The 19,314-nt window shown below is 45.3% G+C and overlaps 2 protein-coding genes across 5 annotated transcripts in view; both read right to left on the bottom strand.

Annotated features, from left to right (window-relative positions):
* Positions 1-11,525, bottom strand: part of USP4 (ubiquitin specific peptidase 4) — a 38,232-nt gene extending 26,707 nt beyond the window's left edge. For 2 of the 4 annotated variants that reach the window (XM_030458591.1, XM_030458592.1), the window contains exons 1-6: positions 11,347-11,483; positions 11,092-11,219; positions 10,743-10,873; positions 7,149-7,275; positions 5,885-6,030; positions 5,648-5,709 (exon numbers count right to left, since the gene is read on the bottom strand). In XM_030458591.1, the coding sequence (XP_030314451.1) occupies positions 5,648-5,709; positions 5,885-6,030; positions 7,149-7,275; positions 10,743-10,873; positions 11,092-11,219; positions 11,347-11,471 (719 nt within the window). In that variant the 5' untranslated portion in view covers positions 11,472-11,483. Of the gene's footprint in view, positions 1-1,781; positions 2,299-5,647; positions 5,710-5,884; positions 6,031-7,148; positions 7,276-10,742; positions 10,874-11,091; positions 11,220-11,346 lie in introns of those variants that run through there. The other 2 variants (XM_030458593.1, XM_008499079.2) reach the window with 2 other exon arrangements.
* A 4,212-nt stretch (positions 11,526-15,737) lies between these two features.
* GPX1 (glutathione peroxidase 1) lies at positions 15,738-16,708 on the bottom strand. Its single transcript, XM_030458594.1, has 2 exons — positions 16,445-16,708; positions 15,738-16,325 (listed from the first exon to the last, which is right to left on the bottom strand). Exons 1-2 carry the CDS (start codon positions 16,673-16,675, stop codon positions 15,960-15,962), a joined length of 597 nt encoding a protein of 198 aa, XP_030314454.1. The 5' UTR covers positions 16,676-16,708; the 3' UTR covers positions 15,738-15,959.
* Positions 16,709-19,314: the final 2,606 nt, after the last annotated feature.

Genomic DNA, 19,314 nt, shown 5'->3' with positions numbered 1-19,314 from the left:
TACAGCAAAGAATTCATCTAACTATGCAACAGTTCAGAAATTTGATAAAATAATTTCTCAGGTCTGAGGATAAGACTCTCTCTTTTAGAGAAATGATTTCTCAGTGGCCAGCAACAGCCAATCTAGCAGACCACAGATAAACTTTTCCAGTTATCAGTAACCTCATGTTCTTCATCCTCACATACACAACTTCATGTTTCAGAATACTGACACTCGTTGCCCCCATCTGCCAGTTATCAACAGCCATTTCATGTCTTGCTACACAACCTTTCAAAAACCCACAGAAACAGCAAGCGAGGATAAATCTGGAGATTTGCAGCATAAAAGGGACCAAGTTAGATTAATCTAGAACAGAAACTGAGACGATATGATGAGTACAGAAACAGTTAATTTGAACAGCTTGAAAAAAAATATTGTAAAAGCTTTCAAGTGGTTGGAAGACAGATAGGAAAAGCATTTCTCCTCAGAGCATACCATAGATTTAGTCCTCCTTTAAACTACCAATACAAAAACAAAACACCTCATTTAAAATATTGTAACAAAAGGTTCTAGTGAAAGCAACAAAAGCAAGGACATATCTAATTAGTGGGGCCAAAGGTCATCATGGATTTGTGTTTAGAAAGTTCTTATATGCAAAAGCCTCCTTATTTTTCATACTCAGTGCTACTCTGAGAATGACTCCTGCTGCAAACCTACGCACTTGAGAGCCATGTAATAAAGATGCACCTACAAAATATTTAGCCCAGTTGCTGAAGAAGTCCTCTGAAATCATCAGCACACAAGGAACTGGGAGAAGGAGATTGGTTTTCAATATAAGAGAGCACTTAATTACAGTATTATCTACCTACGAAGCATATATCAACCAAAGTCTTCAAACTGTGCAGAAATTTCTGATTTATTATCATTGAACAGATGCCTGAATCAAGACAAAGTAGCTGAAAAAAGTCGTATGTGCTAAAGGTGAGTGAACTAAGCAACAACTCAACATTTTTATGGAAAAGAGTACTGGGGGGGGAACCAACCAACAAAAAAAAATCCAGCTACATTCACTAAGTATATGGTGCCATCAGTAAATAGATGATCATGAAGAGGAAAGAGCAAGAAAATTTTAGCAGCAAAGAAAGAACCAAATGGTATTTAAAGAGGCAAAGGGAAGCAGACTGCTACTGGGCAGATGCCAAATACAACGTCACTTCTGTTTTCAAACGCAATACCTGATGGAGAAGGTGTTATTTTTTTCTAAATCTGACAAAATTTCTTATTTGCTTGTGCTAAGAAAATGATACCCAGGATAAAAAAAAACAAGTGTTCTGGGACTGAGCTGGAACTCTGCTAGCTCAGGATTTTATTTTAGAGGTCTTACAAGTAACAATTAAAGAGGAGCAAGTTCCATGGTGTCATTGATGCCGCCAATTCTGAAATTCCCAGTAGAATCCATTCCTTCTTCCAAAACCTTGTCTAGCAGTAAGAACTGTAAGAAGAGAGTATTCTCGTCCTTAAGAAGCCAGCAGCAGACAAGGATACACTAAATACACCACCCAAGGACCGCTGTGGAGTTTAACAGCATTTTTTCTGTAATATGTCAGCCGGCTTGATGGCTGGGGCCACATGCAGAAGGCTGCCAAACATGTGGAAAAGTGGTTTTCCCTGGTAGGAGTCAATGCCTCTGACATACACCAAATGGAGGGGGGGGAAAACCCTCACTACAGGGAACCCACACACCCCACCTTGCATACAGTGTTTTTGTGAGCAGGCAACATTACCTACCGCCTTTCTGAAGCCTCTTTTGCCACACAGGCAGAGGCAGATGCCCATCACTCCTCTAATGACAGAGAGCTCCACAGCCCATTTGTTTATGCCATCTAAATTCTAAATATGGAAAAATTCTCTTGTCAGCTTTTTGTATTAAAGTGATGCAGCCCAGGGAAAGAACTCCAACTATAAAGTTCCCCATGGTCTTGGCTAAAGAGTATTTTCTCCAACTGAGAAACAGAACACTGGAGCAAAGTGACTGAATCAGGATTAAAATTTGGAGTTACTCAACCTTCCTCCAAACCACACCTGAGCAGAGCATTTTCAGTTCCTGCTGACTCCTAATGCAGCTGGAAGGACTCAGATTCTGCAGAACTTCAAAACAGGTTTATTTATATAACATAGCAGCTTATCAACACCACAGACTTGCTTAGCCTCACAAAAGATTTTTCAGGGTGATGGTGTCACTTCTCCTTAGCCATGCTGTCAGTGCAGCTTCCAACTCACTCCTTATAGAAGCCTTCAAGTCCATAAGGCAGTGGCTTCCTACAGATGAGAACTCAGTAATTAGTTTCTGTAACATTTATACAGAAACCCTGACCTGAACACCTCATCAGTGCAGGGGATAACACATTCACTCCTCTGGGCTGGGAACTTTGTATCTCCCCTCTGGCTACCCTTTCCTCCTCCCTTCTCTCGCACAAGTTTTGTCTGGTGCAATTGCTCACAATCACCCACCCTGTGAGTTTGTACTGTGCTTACTAATCTGCAGCCTTAAACACATAATATTGATTTAATGCAACATTATCTCTGCACACACAAACACCCCCATGGAAAGGCAAACCACAACCCAACCCAGTAACAAGATGCAAACCCTACACTTCAGCTCAGCCAGTCTCTACCAGCTCACAGAAACAGCTAAAATGCTGACATTTCACTGCAGTACAAACACTGACTCTTTCCAGTATAAAAAGATTTTTAAACCTATCAACTCAGAACACACTCCAAAACACAGAGTGCACTGTCACTTCATGTTTGTCTGCAGAGATACCCGGTTTTAAAACATGCTATATTTTTAAAATTATACAGAAAAGCTTTACTAATGATTTATCAAATTCTTGCTCTCTGAAGGAAAACAAAAAAATCTATGTTACTCCAAATTAATATAAGAGTTTCAACCTGAGATTAGTAAGAAAGCTTTGCACTGTGCTTTGGTAGACTGCAACATCATGGGGAAGTGGAGTTTAGGCAGTGTATTCAAAGCTAAATGAAACTTAACTACATTTAAGAATGTCATGAAAAAAAAATAAGTATTCTCAATAAAACATGAGAACTACCTGGAGAATTTTCAAACATCAAATTAAATTACAGACTACCAAGTATTAAATATTTATGTATTTATATGAAGTTATGCTACAAAAGGGAAAGAAACCAACCAAACTTTAGAACAGATCATGACTGATGTGAAAGGAAAACACAGACCCATTATAAATGCATTAATATGGAGCAATGCCAATGAATCAATAAAGTTGAATTTAGCTTACTCAGTAAGGACATAAGTAAAAAAAAAACAAAACCAAAACCAAACAAAGGCTTTGTTACTTCTTTTTTAAATACAACCCCCTTAAAAAGAGGTAAAAAAATCTGAGAAATAATCCCTAAAGAAAGAAAACTTAGTATATAGAAATCCAGCCTAGACTGCCATCAACCTACACCCATTTGACAAGGATTGATGACATGCAACAGATTAAAAAAAAATCCAAAGTACAAGAAAAGCACCTCTGGACCATCAACATGAATACCTGGACTTACCTGCCTTGGGAAGAGTCTGAACTGCAGGCACCAGAGCAGATGCACTGCTCATTATGCCCCCTTCTTACAGGAAACCCTTTTTCACTCCTACATGCATCTGCTACTGCTACACTAAGAGGCAGACTACTGCACACACCTAGTCCACAACCAGGACAGCCTTCTTCAGATTTTCAACAGTATGAGCACAACTCACATGCAGTTTTTGTGTTATCAAGGCAACTGCCATACAGTATTACCAGCTAAAGATATAAATTGCCATAGAAAACACCACTGAACCTAACAGGAAAACACTTACTGCTCATTAGCCTGTGTCTATGGAAGAATTAGTGCTCAACTTTTACCCCCTTCCACTTCCAACATAGAAAGAAGTGTAAGGTCTGGTCAATGTGCCCAACTTGCCTTACATGACACAGGAAGGCATAAAGCAGTCCAGCTGACTGAGAGACAGCCTTTGCCCTGGCCACTGAAAAAGACCCTTTCTCATCTTATCAGCAGTCTGTGTGCTGATCAGCACACACCAGTGCCAGTCCTGAAGATGGAAAGCAGTCCAGCTGCTTCTTCCTCTGTTTTCCCAAAGTGTTTTTGAACAAAGTGGTTATGCACTTAACCTACAAGACAAAGTGAAACTGTAACAGCCAGAGAGAACTTGCTAAACCAGTGCACCCAATTGCATAAGGAAGGCATTATGTGGAATAACACACTCAGTTTCTTAACTAACTGCCTAACAGAGTAAAGGCAAGGAAACAGCCAAGACCACGTACAAAGGAACACATCATTGTATATGTACGACTTAATACAATCCTTTCAGCTACCATTATCAGCATCAAGTCAAACTATTTCACAAGTTTTACATTATAATAAGCAAGTGTTTATTTCTAGGTCATTAGAGGATATTCAACCACATACTGTTAACCATCAGCAGAGGGTAATTAACTCTTTACTTATCAGACTAGCTGCTCAAAAAAAGACTGAGGCCTAGGAATGCTACAGGACTCCTTTTTAGCTTCTCTAATACTGCCTGTCGACCAATACTCAATTATGTAGATGATATGAAGGTTTACATGCTTTCCACATGGTACTCCTACAGAACACACACTATAATCCTATGGATATTCTCCTGATCCACTGTATCAATTGAGTTTTGTATCTCAGAAGTTGAGAACCATTTCAAAACAGGTTTCATTGACCTATTTGATCCATTTATCAAGTTCACCACTAATAAGATCTTGATCTCAAGTGAGATCGCTTGGCAGAAAGTTCTCTAAGTTCATTGCATTATATGGAAAAACATTTTCACAGAATCATTGAGGCTGGAAAGAACTTCTGAGATCAAGTCCAGCCTATTTCTTTACCAATATCAAGTCTGATGGCCTACTCAGTCAGGGATAAGCAAGTAAGCCACCAGACCAGTAAAATCACAGTTTTACTTTCTGCACTATGACTGGATAACGGGTAGCTCCTTATTGCAAGGAACTTCCATGCTATATCATTCAGTCTATAAATAGCGTATTGCATCAAGCTCCCCTCTTACTCATCTCTTCTCTAAATTAAATAGTAGCAAGAGAATACATGTTGGTATTTACAGGCTCCTATCATAGCCCTTGGCAGCAGAGGGAGTTGTTCAGCTCCTTCTATATCCTTTATTACAGGGAATTACCAGAACTCTGAGTATTTGCTAATGGCATCTCTGAAACCATACCTTTTAGTCCAACAATAGTAGGAGAGAGATTTCTTTTTCACTGTGCAGTCAGCAGAGGTAGCTTTTTAAGTAGACTAGCTCAACATAAATAGCATTTTCATCTCTTAAGCACTACAGAAACCTAAGCTATGTAATCCTTGCACAACCTGTTTGAAATGGGCTTTAAAACTGTTGCTAAGTTTTAAGGAAGACTGGTGCTGAGACAAGAAACCAGCAGCAAAACCAGTGAAGGTTTATATCAAGATTCTCTCCTTTCTCAAAATAACCTGAAACAAATTCACAACAGCCAGTGGTAACGAGGCTTTGACAGAGAAAAAGTGGTCACTGAAGCCTAGTGAACAAGCTGGAGAAAATAGCAGAAACCTTTAGCACATGCTTACTTACTTTGTCAGGAAATGCTGCCCAGGCCATGTGCCATCTTCACGTTTCACGTCTATTACAACAACCTGAAAGAGTGTTTGTGTAATCAAGGTAAATGCAAATCTGCTACACATTTTGCAAAATAGTATTTTTTAAAAATCATATTTTCAAAGTACATAAAAGCAACTGGAAAACTTTACATATGAGAGAAAGCAGTATATGAGTATCTCACAAGTATATAAAAAAAGTTGTGCCCCTTACCTGACCCTGATAGAGCCCTGCATCTTGCACTGTGCTATCCAGCTTGCTGAGCTGCTCATAAGTGTTACTCATGTACCTGTTCCATAGCCTAGTTTCCTTCTCATCTGAGATATTAAATAGTTTTCTCATTTCTTTCTCGATGGTAGCTGTTCAGGAGAAAACAAAACAAAATGCCTAAAGCATGAGTGCTTTTGAGGGGAAAAAAAATACAAAAACAGCAAGTCAGACATTCAGCAAGGCAGGAACATCACTGAACCTTCAAAGATTCTTTGAGTAGAAAATGTATTATGTAAGTTATAATTGCTCATAAAACTTGTCTAATATTTAGTCTGAGAGAATGCTTTCAGTCATGTCTTGCCTGTTAAGCCCTCAAACCAGTCTTGTCCAGAACACATTGAGAAGTCTCTGCCCAAAGTCCAACTTCTGTGAAAATATCATAATTTGAAAATACAGGTTCAAGAAGCAACTGTTTTCAGCCACTGCTGTCAGGCTGTGACTATATCAGCAAACTAAAGGAGGAAAAAAAAAAAAAGAAGTCATCTTTATGGACACATAGGACAGCTGACACCCAGCACTTCTAGTGGGAAAAAGCAGTGCTGGTACAGAGAAAGATGGGTCACATTTCGGAGAGAACAGAAGTGTAGAAAGAACCATTAGGAAGAAATCTAAAATACTCACTCTGGGAAGAAGGAATGATAAGAGAACCAGAGACAGAACTGCTCTATGAGTGAATGTGCTCCACAAAGCTCTCAACCGCAGCTCCCTGTATTGCACACAGAATCTCTGTGGCTGGAAGAAATTCAGGAGGTTCCCAGTCCAACAACAATGGGATCAACACCGTGTTTGGTCCATGCTGCTTGGGACTTATGCCATAAGCATAAAGCTTGCAAGGCAGAAGATTCCCCCAGCCCTCTGATCCCTGTTAAAAAGCTCAGCTGTCCCAATGGAAAACATTTTCATTATATTCAGTTGGAGTCTGTCCTGTTTCAGTTTATGACTGTTGTCCATTTTCTTGCATTGTGACTCTGTAAAAGCCTGACTCCACATTCTCAGTCACCTCCTCACAGGTGCTATAAAGTCAAAGCCTCAAAGCCTTCTCTTCTACAAGCTAAACACAGCTCCCTCAGCATCTTCTCACACATCACTCCAACCCCACTGTCCTGCTGGTACCTCCTAGACTCATTCCAGTTTATCTGTTCTGGAGGGCACAAAATATCTCGAGGTAGAAGCTGAGCCTGGCTTCTTGTATCAAAAAACTACTTACCAAGAGTATCTGCTTTGCTGAAGTGGCAGCTAATCACATTGTCAGGATCACTGCTCTCACACAGCTTCAGCTCAAGAAGATAAACTTCAACCTTATAGTGCTTCACAAACAGACCATATTCCACCACCTGCAAGTGGAAGGCAGATGTGATTAAGTCACACAAAGTTAAATACTGAGCAGTTCCCTGTAAGGCACACTTGGCTAAAAAGTTTTTAAAAGTTTTACAAGTCAAGCTATAAACTGAACACTAACTAGTTAAGATTCAGTCACAGCCTCTGCCAGCTTGTGTGGGGGTTTTGTTTCTAAAACATTAAGAAATCCCAGTGCTTTCCTTCCACAGTACAAAGTTCCAAAGGTCCAACATCACAGCTGAACTGATAGTGCCAGCTGGTTATCCATGAAACATATTTTATCACAGTCAGAGAATTCTAAAAAAAAAAAACAAAACAAAAAACAAAAATAAAGTAACTTTTGCCTCTAGTCTTTGGCTAAGGTTTACATTAAAAAAAAAAAAAGAAATAAACCTGGAACACTGTAGCCAAAGTGTTCTTATTTGAAGAAGTGTTTCTATTTGGTTCCTCTCTATTTGCAGAAAGTAAGACAAAGCATTAATTATTTTTCTGCATGGTACACAGAATCTGTCTCTACTCTCTCATTGCAAAAACAAATGTCAGAACTTGTTTTGATGACACTGCCTTATTTTAGAGTCATTTTCAAATCAATTTTGCATTTGAGAGAATACTCCAGTAGGTACATCTACCCATCCCAGTAGCTCTCAGCATATTTTTAGAAAGGTACTCTGTAAGGCCAGACATCACTGTATCTACAGATACACATTTAGCCAGAAAGAAAAGCACATTTCAGAGGCCAGCTATGAGACAACAGTGATATAATTGGAAGGAAAAAAACCCAAGTCACCTCATTTGTCTCTATAGTTCTCTGCAGCTACAAACTCTATGAAGTTGAGATCATATATTTCCTTGAAGCAGCAGGTGTAACTTCTAAGAGTAACAGTGTTTAAGCACCATCAGCACAATGCCCTAAATAATTTGCTTTCAGCCAGCCCTGAAATGGTCAGGCAGCTGGACTAGATGACTGCTGTAGGTCACTTCCAACTGAAAACTTCTATCTGCATGACACCAGACTTGCTGTGATCTATACCTGTAACATTTTACAGAAAAGGCTTTACCCAGATTTGGGTAAGAATTTGGCTAAATTAAGCTTTCTGTGCTTTTATAGGGTTGCATTAGATATGCAAGGAGCTTTAAAAGTTAAATAAATTTAGAAAGATCTTTGGTATTTTGCTGTTACAACAGAAAGTAAAAAACCCTGGTTAACCAGATTCTTGACAGGCAAAATAAACAATTTTTTTTTTTAAGAATGCAAAGAAAACAATTCTCAAGTACTGCTCCTTTTTCAGAAGGAATTTCATTAAATGGAAATTCCTGTTCTCCTGGATTCTGTAGTTAGAAAAGAATAAGTCAGAACCACATTTAGAAATGCAAGACCTCTTTCCAAGAGGAAGTTTCTGATCAAATCACGGTGTCCATTAGGATGAATGAAGAGCAAGAAGAGTCTCTAATTGCCTGGAGATGTGATTATAGACACTGATTATATTTTGCACATTAATAATTTGCAGTGGGACTCTGTAGAAGATTGCCTGAAAACATAGTTTGAGATTATTAAAAGAAACCTGAACCAGGCACGTATCTAATCTCATCCTCCTGTCTCTGATCAGACACAGAGATGGATGAAATATCAGCTTGTAAAATTCCAAAAATGCTTAAAATTTACAAAGATGACTAAAATTATTTCCCAAAGCCTACTTTTGTGGATATTTTCCTGTACAAACTACAGCTGAACCAGCTTCAGGAAAAGAGTTACAGCACTGAAGGACCACTGGTTTGAGTGCTTTATTTCCAATGATGTCTGGAGAATCCTATAAGCAGATATTTACCATGTTCTACTCGGGTCCAGTGCTGCAGCTTTTGTGTCCCACTGCACTTTCCATTTTTTTAAGAGGCTCCTAACATCCCACAATCCTACTACTCTGCTATATTTCAACATACAGTTAAATATTTTTTTAAATATAAAAATCCACTTCAGATACCAGGTTAACAACAAACAGAGACCAACATGCTCATAGCCATTAAAAACTTCAAAAATTTACTCTCAACTGGAACACAGTAACTTGGCACTTTATGGCTGTTAAACCAGAGTTTGCTCTAAGCTGAAGCCTTCAATAATTACAGTGTTGAACAGTGGCATGTGATACCCCAAGAAAAGGAGGCTCACAGAGCTAAGCCTGTCACCCACGTTTCCCCAACAGCTACCAAACCCCTGGTCCAAATTCTGAACTTTTTTCTCAAAAGGGAATGCCTACTAACATGCCAGGCTTTGTGAAAGCAGTTGGACAGCTCATGAACGAAACCTTCCTCACCCAATGGCCCTCATCACTGATACTTCTCGTACTGCTTCATATAGGTTTTCCACTCCTCAAGAAATTACCTGTTTCTATAACAACATCTTTTTAGGAGATAATTCCTTTCCACTTGTCTCATTTCTACTTTACATGGGAGTTCCACATACTTGGCAGAGTGAACCTGGGATCATTTCAGCTTCCTGAAGATGTCAGAATTTCTCCTGACATACAGTTCCCAGCCCTCACTGAAGGGCTACACTCCAGTACCACTGATCAACACGAGGGGGTCTGCAAGAGAAATCTCACCTCCTTTGACCACTCTGGTGCCATACTTTCCTGGGGTCTTGTTCACCTTTAGGCAGCCCTTATTGTAACATATTGCTACTTAAACTAAAGCAACATTAATTCTGTATATTAGATCAACACTAATTGCTTGAGGTAGTAATTAGTCTTTATAAACCCCATGAACTGTCACTGGTTAATTTAGTCAGTGCAGAAAACTAAAATTAAAATTTTGTAATAATAAATAAATAAATAATCCACAACCTTTTACCCACAAACAAATGTCTGACAGATTTCAAAAAAAGCAAGTTGAGAATTTCACCTTCCAGAGCAGGCTGTATGCTCTGAATGCATTCAGGACTCCATTTGTCAAACAAAAATAAGACTTGCAGTATAAAACCACAAATCTGTCCCTTCTTTTGACTTCAGAATCACATGTGAAAGAAAAAACAAAAATCAGCAACTTAAACCTCCAGAGAAACTCTAAGCCATATGCACTAAAAGACAACGTGTTCCAATGCCTCATTCTGTCCTGGAAGATTGATAAACTGGACTAACTACTTGTATTTTTCCACAAAGCACAAACTGTTCCACAAAATATAAAAACACTGCACCACTGCAGACAACCATTATGTAAACAGTTGACCAGGGCAAGGTTCACAGTTCTCACTCCATCTAACCCATCAACTGAGAATCACTGAAGATTCAGGCATTTAAACTGTAATACTGGAAAGTATTTTTTACACAAGGCAAGACTTCGTGTTTTTATCTCCAAAGAGCTGCTGAGCATCCTGTCTGAACCCACATCTAGCAATACAAGCATCCTGTAAGTACAGCAGAGATCAGATGATGAAGCCAGGCTGAAGGGAACTTGGTTCACCCATACTTACTTTTCTCACAATAGGCTGCTGCCCTTCTATGCAGCCATACCACGTTACCAGTTTATTCCAGGCTTCGGTGGGAACGAGTACATAATCCAGCTCATCAATGAGATTTTCTTTTAAACTCTGAGTTTCTGGATCTAAAAGGAAGACCGAGGTAAGAAAGCATCAGACAGAATCCTTTCTTCTCAAGCCTCGCACAGATACCCCCACTGCCCCCCGAAGGAAAGCCGGCACCCCCAGGGCTGGGCAGGGACGGCGGCAGCTTCCTCACCGAGGAGGCCCCACAGTTCAGAAGCGAAAGCAACGCGGCGAGGCCCCCGCACACGGGGGTTTTGCTCCCCCGGGCGGCACTCACCGCTGAAGAGACCCGAGTTGTCCACAGGCCCCGGGTAAAGGCTGGGATCGCCCGCGCCGAACATATCCCAGCTGTCGAAGCCCACGTACTTCTTCCACTGCTTGAACCAGCGGCTGTCCACCAGGTACCTGCAACACACGGCACGGGCCGGCGCGGCCCCCTCAGAGGCGGCGCGGCGCAGCCCGGTCCGGTCCCACAGGCCCCGCGGCCCGGAAGGGAAAGGGATGGAGGGTAGGGCCAGGCGGCCGTGCTCACCAAGACTCCCCCGGCCTTAGGGCCATGGCCAGCAGGGGCCCCAGCTCAGCCCTCTGCACCGTCGTGTCCGCCCGCCCCTCTCCGCCGCTGCCGCTGCCGCTGCCGCCGCCCTCGGCCGCCGCCATGTCGGTGCGCGAGCGCCGTCGCGGGCGGATGTCGGCCCGCGTGCGCATGCGCGCTGAGTGCAACGGCTGCGCTGGCCCCGCCCCCCTCCGCGCGGCCTATGACGGAGAGGGAGGGGCGGGGCCATGGGGGCGGGGCCATGGGGGCGGGGGGAGCGTGGCCGCCATCTTGTGGTCCCCGCGGCAGTGGCAGAGGCAGCCGGGCAGGGGTGGAGAAGGGGTTCGGGAGGGCGGGGGGTGGGTGGGTGCCCACCCAGCTACACGGGACACGGAGGGGTGGGGAGCTGACAGGGCTGGAAGCGTGAGAAGGGGCGGGGAGGACTCGTCCCGCCCAGCGTTCGTGAGGCGTTTCCGTGTCCTAGAGGGTCGATCCCTTTGGTGTGGAGGGTGTGGTTTCAGGGTGACATGGTTCATTTTTTTCCATAACTCAGTCAATGGAGCCCTCTGGTCAGGGATTTGGCTTGGGAAGGAGAGGAATAAACAGGAGAGTGGAACGCACTCTGGAGATGGAATGTGTCTCAGGAGAGAACTTGAGAGATTCCTGATGGAGAAACCTGTGGGAGCTTGTGGAAAGTTGGGAAGGATTTAGATGATGATTTAAAGACTTAAAAACCTGCTTTAAATTAATACCTCCTTTTACCTCCTGGGGAAAAAAAGGCATGGGGTGAAGTGCTGGGGCCATGGTTGTGCAGGGAGTGCTCTCCTGGCAGCCGTGGTGGGCAGATGGGCCAGGGCTGGCCATGCTGCAGCTGTCCAGGGTAAAATGATAAAAGGCTTTTTTTTTTTTTTTTAGGTAGGTCGAGTCCATCCAGTTAGCACTAATAAAGAAGACAGTTTTCTCTTTCCAGTAAGAGTTGAGTCCTGTTACTTACTCCTGTTTTTTCTCAAAGGGCTGGGCCCCTTTAGCCTTCAAAGAAACTCACACCCTCTTATGGCAATACTGGGTGTGTTTCTAAAATGAGTCAGCTATTCTGAGATAATGCTTATGTGGCTGACCTCATCCTGCTAATGAATTACCTACTTCTAACAGAAAGTGTGGTAAACAATTAAAATGGTCTTGTTCAAAGCTTTCTGATTCAGTACTAGGAAACTGTGCTATTTGTTTCACCATTGTTAGGGGTGTCTGAGTCTCTTCAAGCACTTCCCTTCCAGCCATTCTGCTTCCTGTCCCTGTCTCCAGCTGAACCTGTCAGCTCCTCACTTCTTGAGTGGCACCAACAGGAACAACCCTTTCAAGTGCCACTCAGTTAGAGTTTGGTGTTTCCAATCTGCCTTGTGATGGCAATGATCAAAAAGTCAAAAAACTATCTTAAAAGTTAGCGAGTGAAATGAAGCTCAGTAGTAGGAGAACGGGATTTAAAATAGCTGAAAGAACATTTAACAGGCTGAGTGTGAAGGGCCTTAGGCCTCACCTGACAGCATTTCATTGAGTAGACACTTCCGAGCAGCACATCTCATCAGCCATGACTTCAGGGGATGCACTAGGGTTGGTGAGTAGAACACTAGAGAACCTGGGGAATGAAGATATGAGTGGTAAGAAAAACACTCCTCACAGTTTCCAAATAACTGAACTTGTTTAACAATTTAAGAAGCTGATGGCAACTGTCAGTCAGCCAAGGTGGAGAGGGATCACTGGAAGGGGGAAGAAGGGAGGCAAACGCTCTCTAGAAAGGGGAGATATGTGGGACTGTGATCTGTTGAAGAATGGACAAGCAGGATGAACACTAACAGGGGGATTAGCTGCCTGCAATAAAAGTGCACAAGTAGTAAAAAATAGAGTGTAGGAGTGTAGATGTGACAGCTTTCTCAAGCCACAGATGCATCCAAGTGTGCTAAAGTGCCAGTCTGTGTTTTAAAGTTTACTTCTGAGTCAGTCTATTTCTTTCTGGGATTACAGAAATATAACTGAGCCATTTTATGAAGAAAGTGGGGCTGGAACTAGGATGGTCTTAAAGGTTCTTCACAAACCAATCTGTGATTCCATGATTCTATAATCCCTGATGATTCTTCATGTACAGAGCTGCTACTTGTGGTGAAGTGTCTTCTTTCCCTCTGGGAACATTTGAGTCCAAGATCCCACATGTGGTGTGCTCTTCAGTGGGTGTCACTGCCAAAGGTTTCCATCCCACAGGCTGCCCTCTCCACCACAGCCTGCTTCACCCCCAAAGGCAGCTGCTCTGGGGAAAGCAGAAACAAGACCAGCAAGAGTGAGGCTGAGAGGTTTTTATCTACACAGCAGAGTTCCTGCTGGTGTGCTTACACTGGGGTCATTCATTTTCCTGCTGGCACGGCTTGATTTTTCATCCTGGAACTGCATCACTGTGCTTCTGCTGGCTCGACTGTCTCTGTTCTGGAGCCACTGCTTTGTTTTTCTGCAAACACAGCCCCAGCAGTCAGAAGGTAAATAAATCCCTTGGCTGTTAGCACGGAGTGACAGGCTTGGAGAGAGACCCGTTTTGGCAGGGCTGCTGTTAGAGCAGCAGCAGGTTCAGGGTCTGCTCCCCCATGGTGGTGGGGGAATGGGAAATTCAAGGGACAGGGAAAGCAGAGGAGGTCCCACTCAAACTGCTTGAGTTTGGTGAGTCACCACTGAGGAAGTGCCACAGCTCATGTCGAGGATGATTTTTCAGTGCATGAGTTCCTGCTGCTCATGACCCCTCCACTCTCCACGTATTTCAACATCCTGTATTAATAAGGGAAGTAGATTTAACTGAAAAAATAATCCCCCAAATCAAGCAGCCTCTGCTCCAAGGCTGAAGTTGCTGAAAACATCCTGTTTTTAGCATGAAGCTGTGCTGGAAGTTAAGAAATAGCCCGGTGAGGATTGTGCAATCTGACTTCAAAGCTGGATGACTCAAGGACAGCAGCAAGCAGGGTGGAGCTGGGTGCAAATTTTGCCCCAGGGTCTCTCCTCAGCCCAGAGAGGGCTTTGAATGCAGGTACAGTAACAAAGCAACAAGTGCATTGGTGAGAAGCTATGAACAGGAAAAAACAAACATGCAAACAAATAAATAAAATCCCACGTGTGATTTAATTATGAAAACATGTATCCACTAATGCTTGCAAGTGTTACATCTTCCCCTGGAAAGCCCGAGTTTCTGGTCTGTGTTAGTACTTCTCCATCCAGGACCAAGTTTATACTCAGAACTACTAAGCATTGTGAGGAGTGCCTTGTCAGTGTGTTCAGTGAGCAATTTAAAGAGTGAAAATTTACCTGCAATAGGACATAAACCATTGGGAAGTAAGATGGCAGGTGAAATCTGGCACAGGCTTATGGTTTCTGAGGGGAAAACAATCCTAACTCCAGCATTTTCTAAAAGGCTGTAAACTCCAGATTGACACACAGGAACAACATCAGAGTTATTGTAACCACTCCATTAAATACCTCTCAGATCCATGGTTGGCAGGAGTCAAAAAGGGGGAGGGAAGGAGTAAAAAGAAGAAAATCTTGCATACCTGCACTTCATTTCATGCAAGTGCTGGTCTCAAGGGGCAAGGACACTGAGGCACAGCACTGTTTTTCTGCTTGAACAGGCTGGGGACACAAAGGAACTGACTCTCTGTGTGATTCCCTGCATTGCAGGGCAGTGGGGATGCAAATGGGCACTATGGGCTTCATGTAGGATGGGTGAATACATGGAGATCTGTGCAGGGTGCAAAATGGGATAGAGCCAGGACACAGCTGAGCCAGCACTGGGCAATAGCTATGGGACAAGGGGATGGATGGCAGGTGCTGCTCCTGCTCTGGTTGCACCCTGAGCATCTGCTGATGGAGGCCAGATGCTGAGATGGGCCTTGGCTGTAGAGCTTTTCCTCCCCAAGCCCTGAACCAGAACTGCCACAGCATCACAGGCTGCAGAATCACTCATCTACCTGCCTGAACAGTTATCAGCCTGTTGTGGCCTGTTGGTAGCCAAGCTAGGACTTTATCAGCCAGTGTAAAATAACCCCGTGGCCAGGTGCCACCATGCCTTTCCACTGCAGGCAAGCCTCCAGTGAGGTCCAGCAAACAGCTTGGCAGGGTATTTCTGTGCTGCTGTCCCAAGCTGGTTCCATGCGGACAGGGTGCAGCACTTATTCAGTTTGCAGAGCTCACCAACACAGTTTGTTTGCCCATTGCCCTGCCCTCCACTGCCCTTTCAGCCTGACTGCACTATCAAGCTTGAGTGGTTCGACTTTGCCCCTCTGAGCGCCCCTTCCCACCGTGACACCAGGGAATGTAAACATGGTGTTTCACCTAGTCTCCCAGATTTATCAAGCCACAGCCTTAAAGAAACCACACATTTTTTATTTATTCAGAGAATCACAGTAAGCTACTGAGACTCACAGCTGCTTTTCCCAGCAGAGTTTCCCAAACATTCACATGCAACTTTTGAAAACATCAGGTGCACTTCAAAAATTTGGAAGATGCACCATCATAAGCAAAACCTGCATGAGACATTGGGATTTCTGCCGGAGCAGCAGTCAGTCCCCTGCGAGAAAAGCTCCGCTTTATTCGGGAACATTCTTGGAAACCTTCTGCAGAAGCAACTCAATATCATCCTGGATCTTGATGGTTTCAAAGTGCCGGCTGTAGCGTTTGAAGGGCACGCCGTCAGGGCCGATGAGGAACTTCTCGAAGTTCCAGGAGATGTCGTTGCGGCAGACGGGGGACCAGATGATGTACTGCGGGTTGGTCATCAGCGAGGAGCGGTCGTCGTGCGGGAAGGGCAGCGCCTCTTTCAGGAAGGTGAAGAGGGGGTGAGCGTCCTTCCCGTTCACCTCGCACTTCTCGAACATGATGAAATTGGGCTTGTACCCGTTGCCAGGACGAACGTGCTCCAGCGAAAGCAAGATCTCCTCGTTCTTAGCATTTTCCTAGGGAAACACAAACAACATCCCCCCGAGGAAAGCCAGTGAGCGCCCTGCGGCGACGGGCGGCCACCCCCCCGCTCCCCGGCCCCTCTCCCCAGCCCCGGGCCGGCCGCACACCCTACCTGGTGCCCGAATTGGTTGCAGGGGAAGCCGAGGACTTGCAGCCCGCGGGGGCCGAACCGCTTCTGCAGCTCGTTGAGCTGCAGAAAGTCGCGGGTGGTGGTACCTCAGAGAGACGCCACGTTGACCACCAGCAGCACCTTCCCCCGCAGCGAGCCCAGCGACAGCGGCTCCGCTGCGCCCAGCGGCCGCGCCGACATCGCCCACAGACCCTCAGCTACCGACGCCGCCATTGCCAGCACTGCCGGGAATATGGGCAGGCCCTGCTCCCCCCCACCAGCACCGCCCCGCCCCGCCCCGCCCCGTCCCGCCGGACGGGACCGCCCCGAACCGACACCTCCTCCGCCTGGACTACGCCTTTCCCACCGCCTTTATTTTCCGCCGCCGTCCTTACTCCGGCACCCCCGCAAGGGCCTGGGGATCGATTAAAAACTCAGCACTGAGGGATTTGAACAGCCACGGATACCACACGGGGCACAGGTTCTCAGAAACGCTGCGGAAAAGCAGCAAAACAAGAATGGTCCCAAGAGCTTAAGCTTGTGTGGTAATAAAAACACCCGAAACGGAGACAGAGCAGCACCGGGGGCTGTGTCAGCCTCCTGGGACACTACTGCCACCGAGAGCGGTTCTGGGAGAGAAACTCCTCAGTCTGATGAGGAACAGGGGGGATCTAAGGGTGGCCGGCCACAAATTTCCTTTTTCAGTCTCCTCTAGGGCTGCTAAAGCCTCTATTTACTTCAGCGGTTGCTTTGCCCCCCGGCTTTTCTAGTTCTTGCCGTACTGCTTTGGTCTGTTTTAGAGGGTTTTCAATCACACAGTGGTGACTGCTCTGCTCCCGGGTGCAGGGCAGCCCCAGGACAGCTACCCGAGTGCTGCCGGTTCCCAGCACGGCCCAGTCACTCCTCCACGGGGCTGTGTGCTGAAGCACTGCACTCTCCAGAGCACGATGGAGCACTGCACACTAAGCATAGCTCTTCTCCAGAGCACACTGTGAAGAGGAGGCAGGTCCAGGCTCAGGCCTCGAGGTGATGTCCATGCATTGGACCAACAGGGGCCGTGGGCAGCACAGTTCATTCAGGGATCATCAGCAAGGGCCTTGGCTTTAGCACAGCTCCCACCAGAGAGCGAGCAGCCCCTGACGAGGCTCCTGTTGAAGTCTGTGCCAAGTGAGCTCCATTCCCCACAGCCCCAAGGGCAGACAGCTGCTTATCAGCCCTGGCCCCTGGCCAAGGCAGTCCTGGCCCCAGAGCGAGGGGGATGAGCTCAGGGCCCCCTCCACTGCTGTCTGTGTCTTTCCCGCCGGGTATCTGGGGCTCATCACAAACACCAGCTGTCACTGACAGGCCACCATGTAATGCTGGTCTGGGTTCCTGACGGTGGTCGCAGGATCTGGGGGCTTTGCTTTGGGCCACTGTTGGCACCTGCCCCCACAACTGGGAACCAGAATAGTTCCAGGCTGTGGTGAGTTTTGGGACTTGCCTGATTATCTTGCATCTTTAGGGACCTGCAGTTTTTGCAGCATGTTGCAGCACTGATAGCAGGAACAGTGACAAGTGTCCTGAGAGAGATCAGAGCAGCTGGGAAATGGCTGATGAGACAAGCAGAGGCACAAAACCTGCATTTACTCGAGCAAACTGATAGTCACAGTCTATGCTGACTCTTCACTCACCTCTTGGGCATGGTGAGACACTGGTTTGAAGAATTTCTTTTCAGGGCAGTGCCACAGGGCACCTCTGCCAACACTTCTGACTCTTGCTCAGACTGGCGCTGACTGGACCTGGGGAATTTATCTGAAGGAAGAAGCTTACTTCTTGGGCCCTTCCCTTTTCAGACAAGAGCAAGTTAGGGCCTTCCCTTCCTTGACAGGTAAGTTTTAAGGTAACTAAGTGAGGTGAACTTCCTTGTTGGCTCAGAGCTACGCCCTCTGCCTGGACACACTGCAGAGCCAGATGAACTTTGATCCAGGAGTGTCAGGAGCTCCTGAGGGACTAGATGGCCTGAGGGAACCCACCTCTTTTGAAATGTGTTACAAGTGACAGTTGTCCTGTGAGGTCAGAAGGCTGCTGTTTTACAACAGTGCAGAGGTTCCAAAACACACCTTCTGGCCTCCTGCTCACATCTTCTTGCCATGCCTAGCACTGAAGTTTCTACCCTGGCCATGAACTTGGCACTTGGCTCCTAGCTTCCCTCTGTCCCAGTCCTTGCCTGCCAGTATTGCTGTGAACACTCAGCTCTCATTTCCCAGGTCTGGTCTGGCCACCTGTGTCCCCAGTTTCATCCAGAAAAAGGGTGGTCTCCAGAGGTGACAGATGCAACAGGAACACAAACAGAGCCAGGCTGCCATCCCTCAAAAGCAGGTCATGAGTCCTTTCCAACCTTCCTAACAACCACATGCTCCTAAGCAGAATTCAGCTCTGATGCTAGAGAGGTACAAGAGACAAGGGAGCTGGAGCTTCTGGTTGTAAATGAGAGATACTGACTTTCCAGTATGTCTGACCTTGAAGAAAGGCCAGGCTTGGAAACCTAATGCCAGCTGGTCAGAGGAGATGGAGAGGTGGTGCTCTAGGTTGAAAAAGAATTTAGATTAAAACTGGGATAACAAATTAATCACTTCTGGGTGGAAGTGCTTCAGCAGATACACAACCCACAAGCTGTATCTGAGGAACATGCAGACCGTACTCAAAACCACTGTGGCTGAAGAGCTGCTCTGTAACTGTGACCATGGAGAACTGCAACCCATAAGCTCTGCAACACTGAAAGCCCACAGTTTTACTCAACTGCAACCACCCCATAAACTGCCCAACACCAAACCCCTCCCTCAAAAAGGGAACTGCACATGAGCGAGCAAGCTTGTTAACAGGGTGGAGAATTA

Source organism: Calypte anna, chromosome 12 (genome assembly GCF_003957555.1).
Source record: "Calypte anna isolate BGI_N300 chromosome 12, bCalAnn1_v1.p, whole genome shotgun sequence".
NCBI lineage: Eukaryota > Metazoa > Chordata > Aves > Apodiformes > Trochilidae > Calypte > Calypte anna.
The sequence above is the reverse complement of the archived record's forward strand: the minus strand, read 5'-3'. Positions and strand labels throughout refer to the sequence as shown.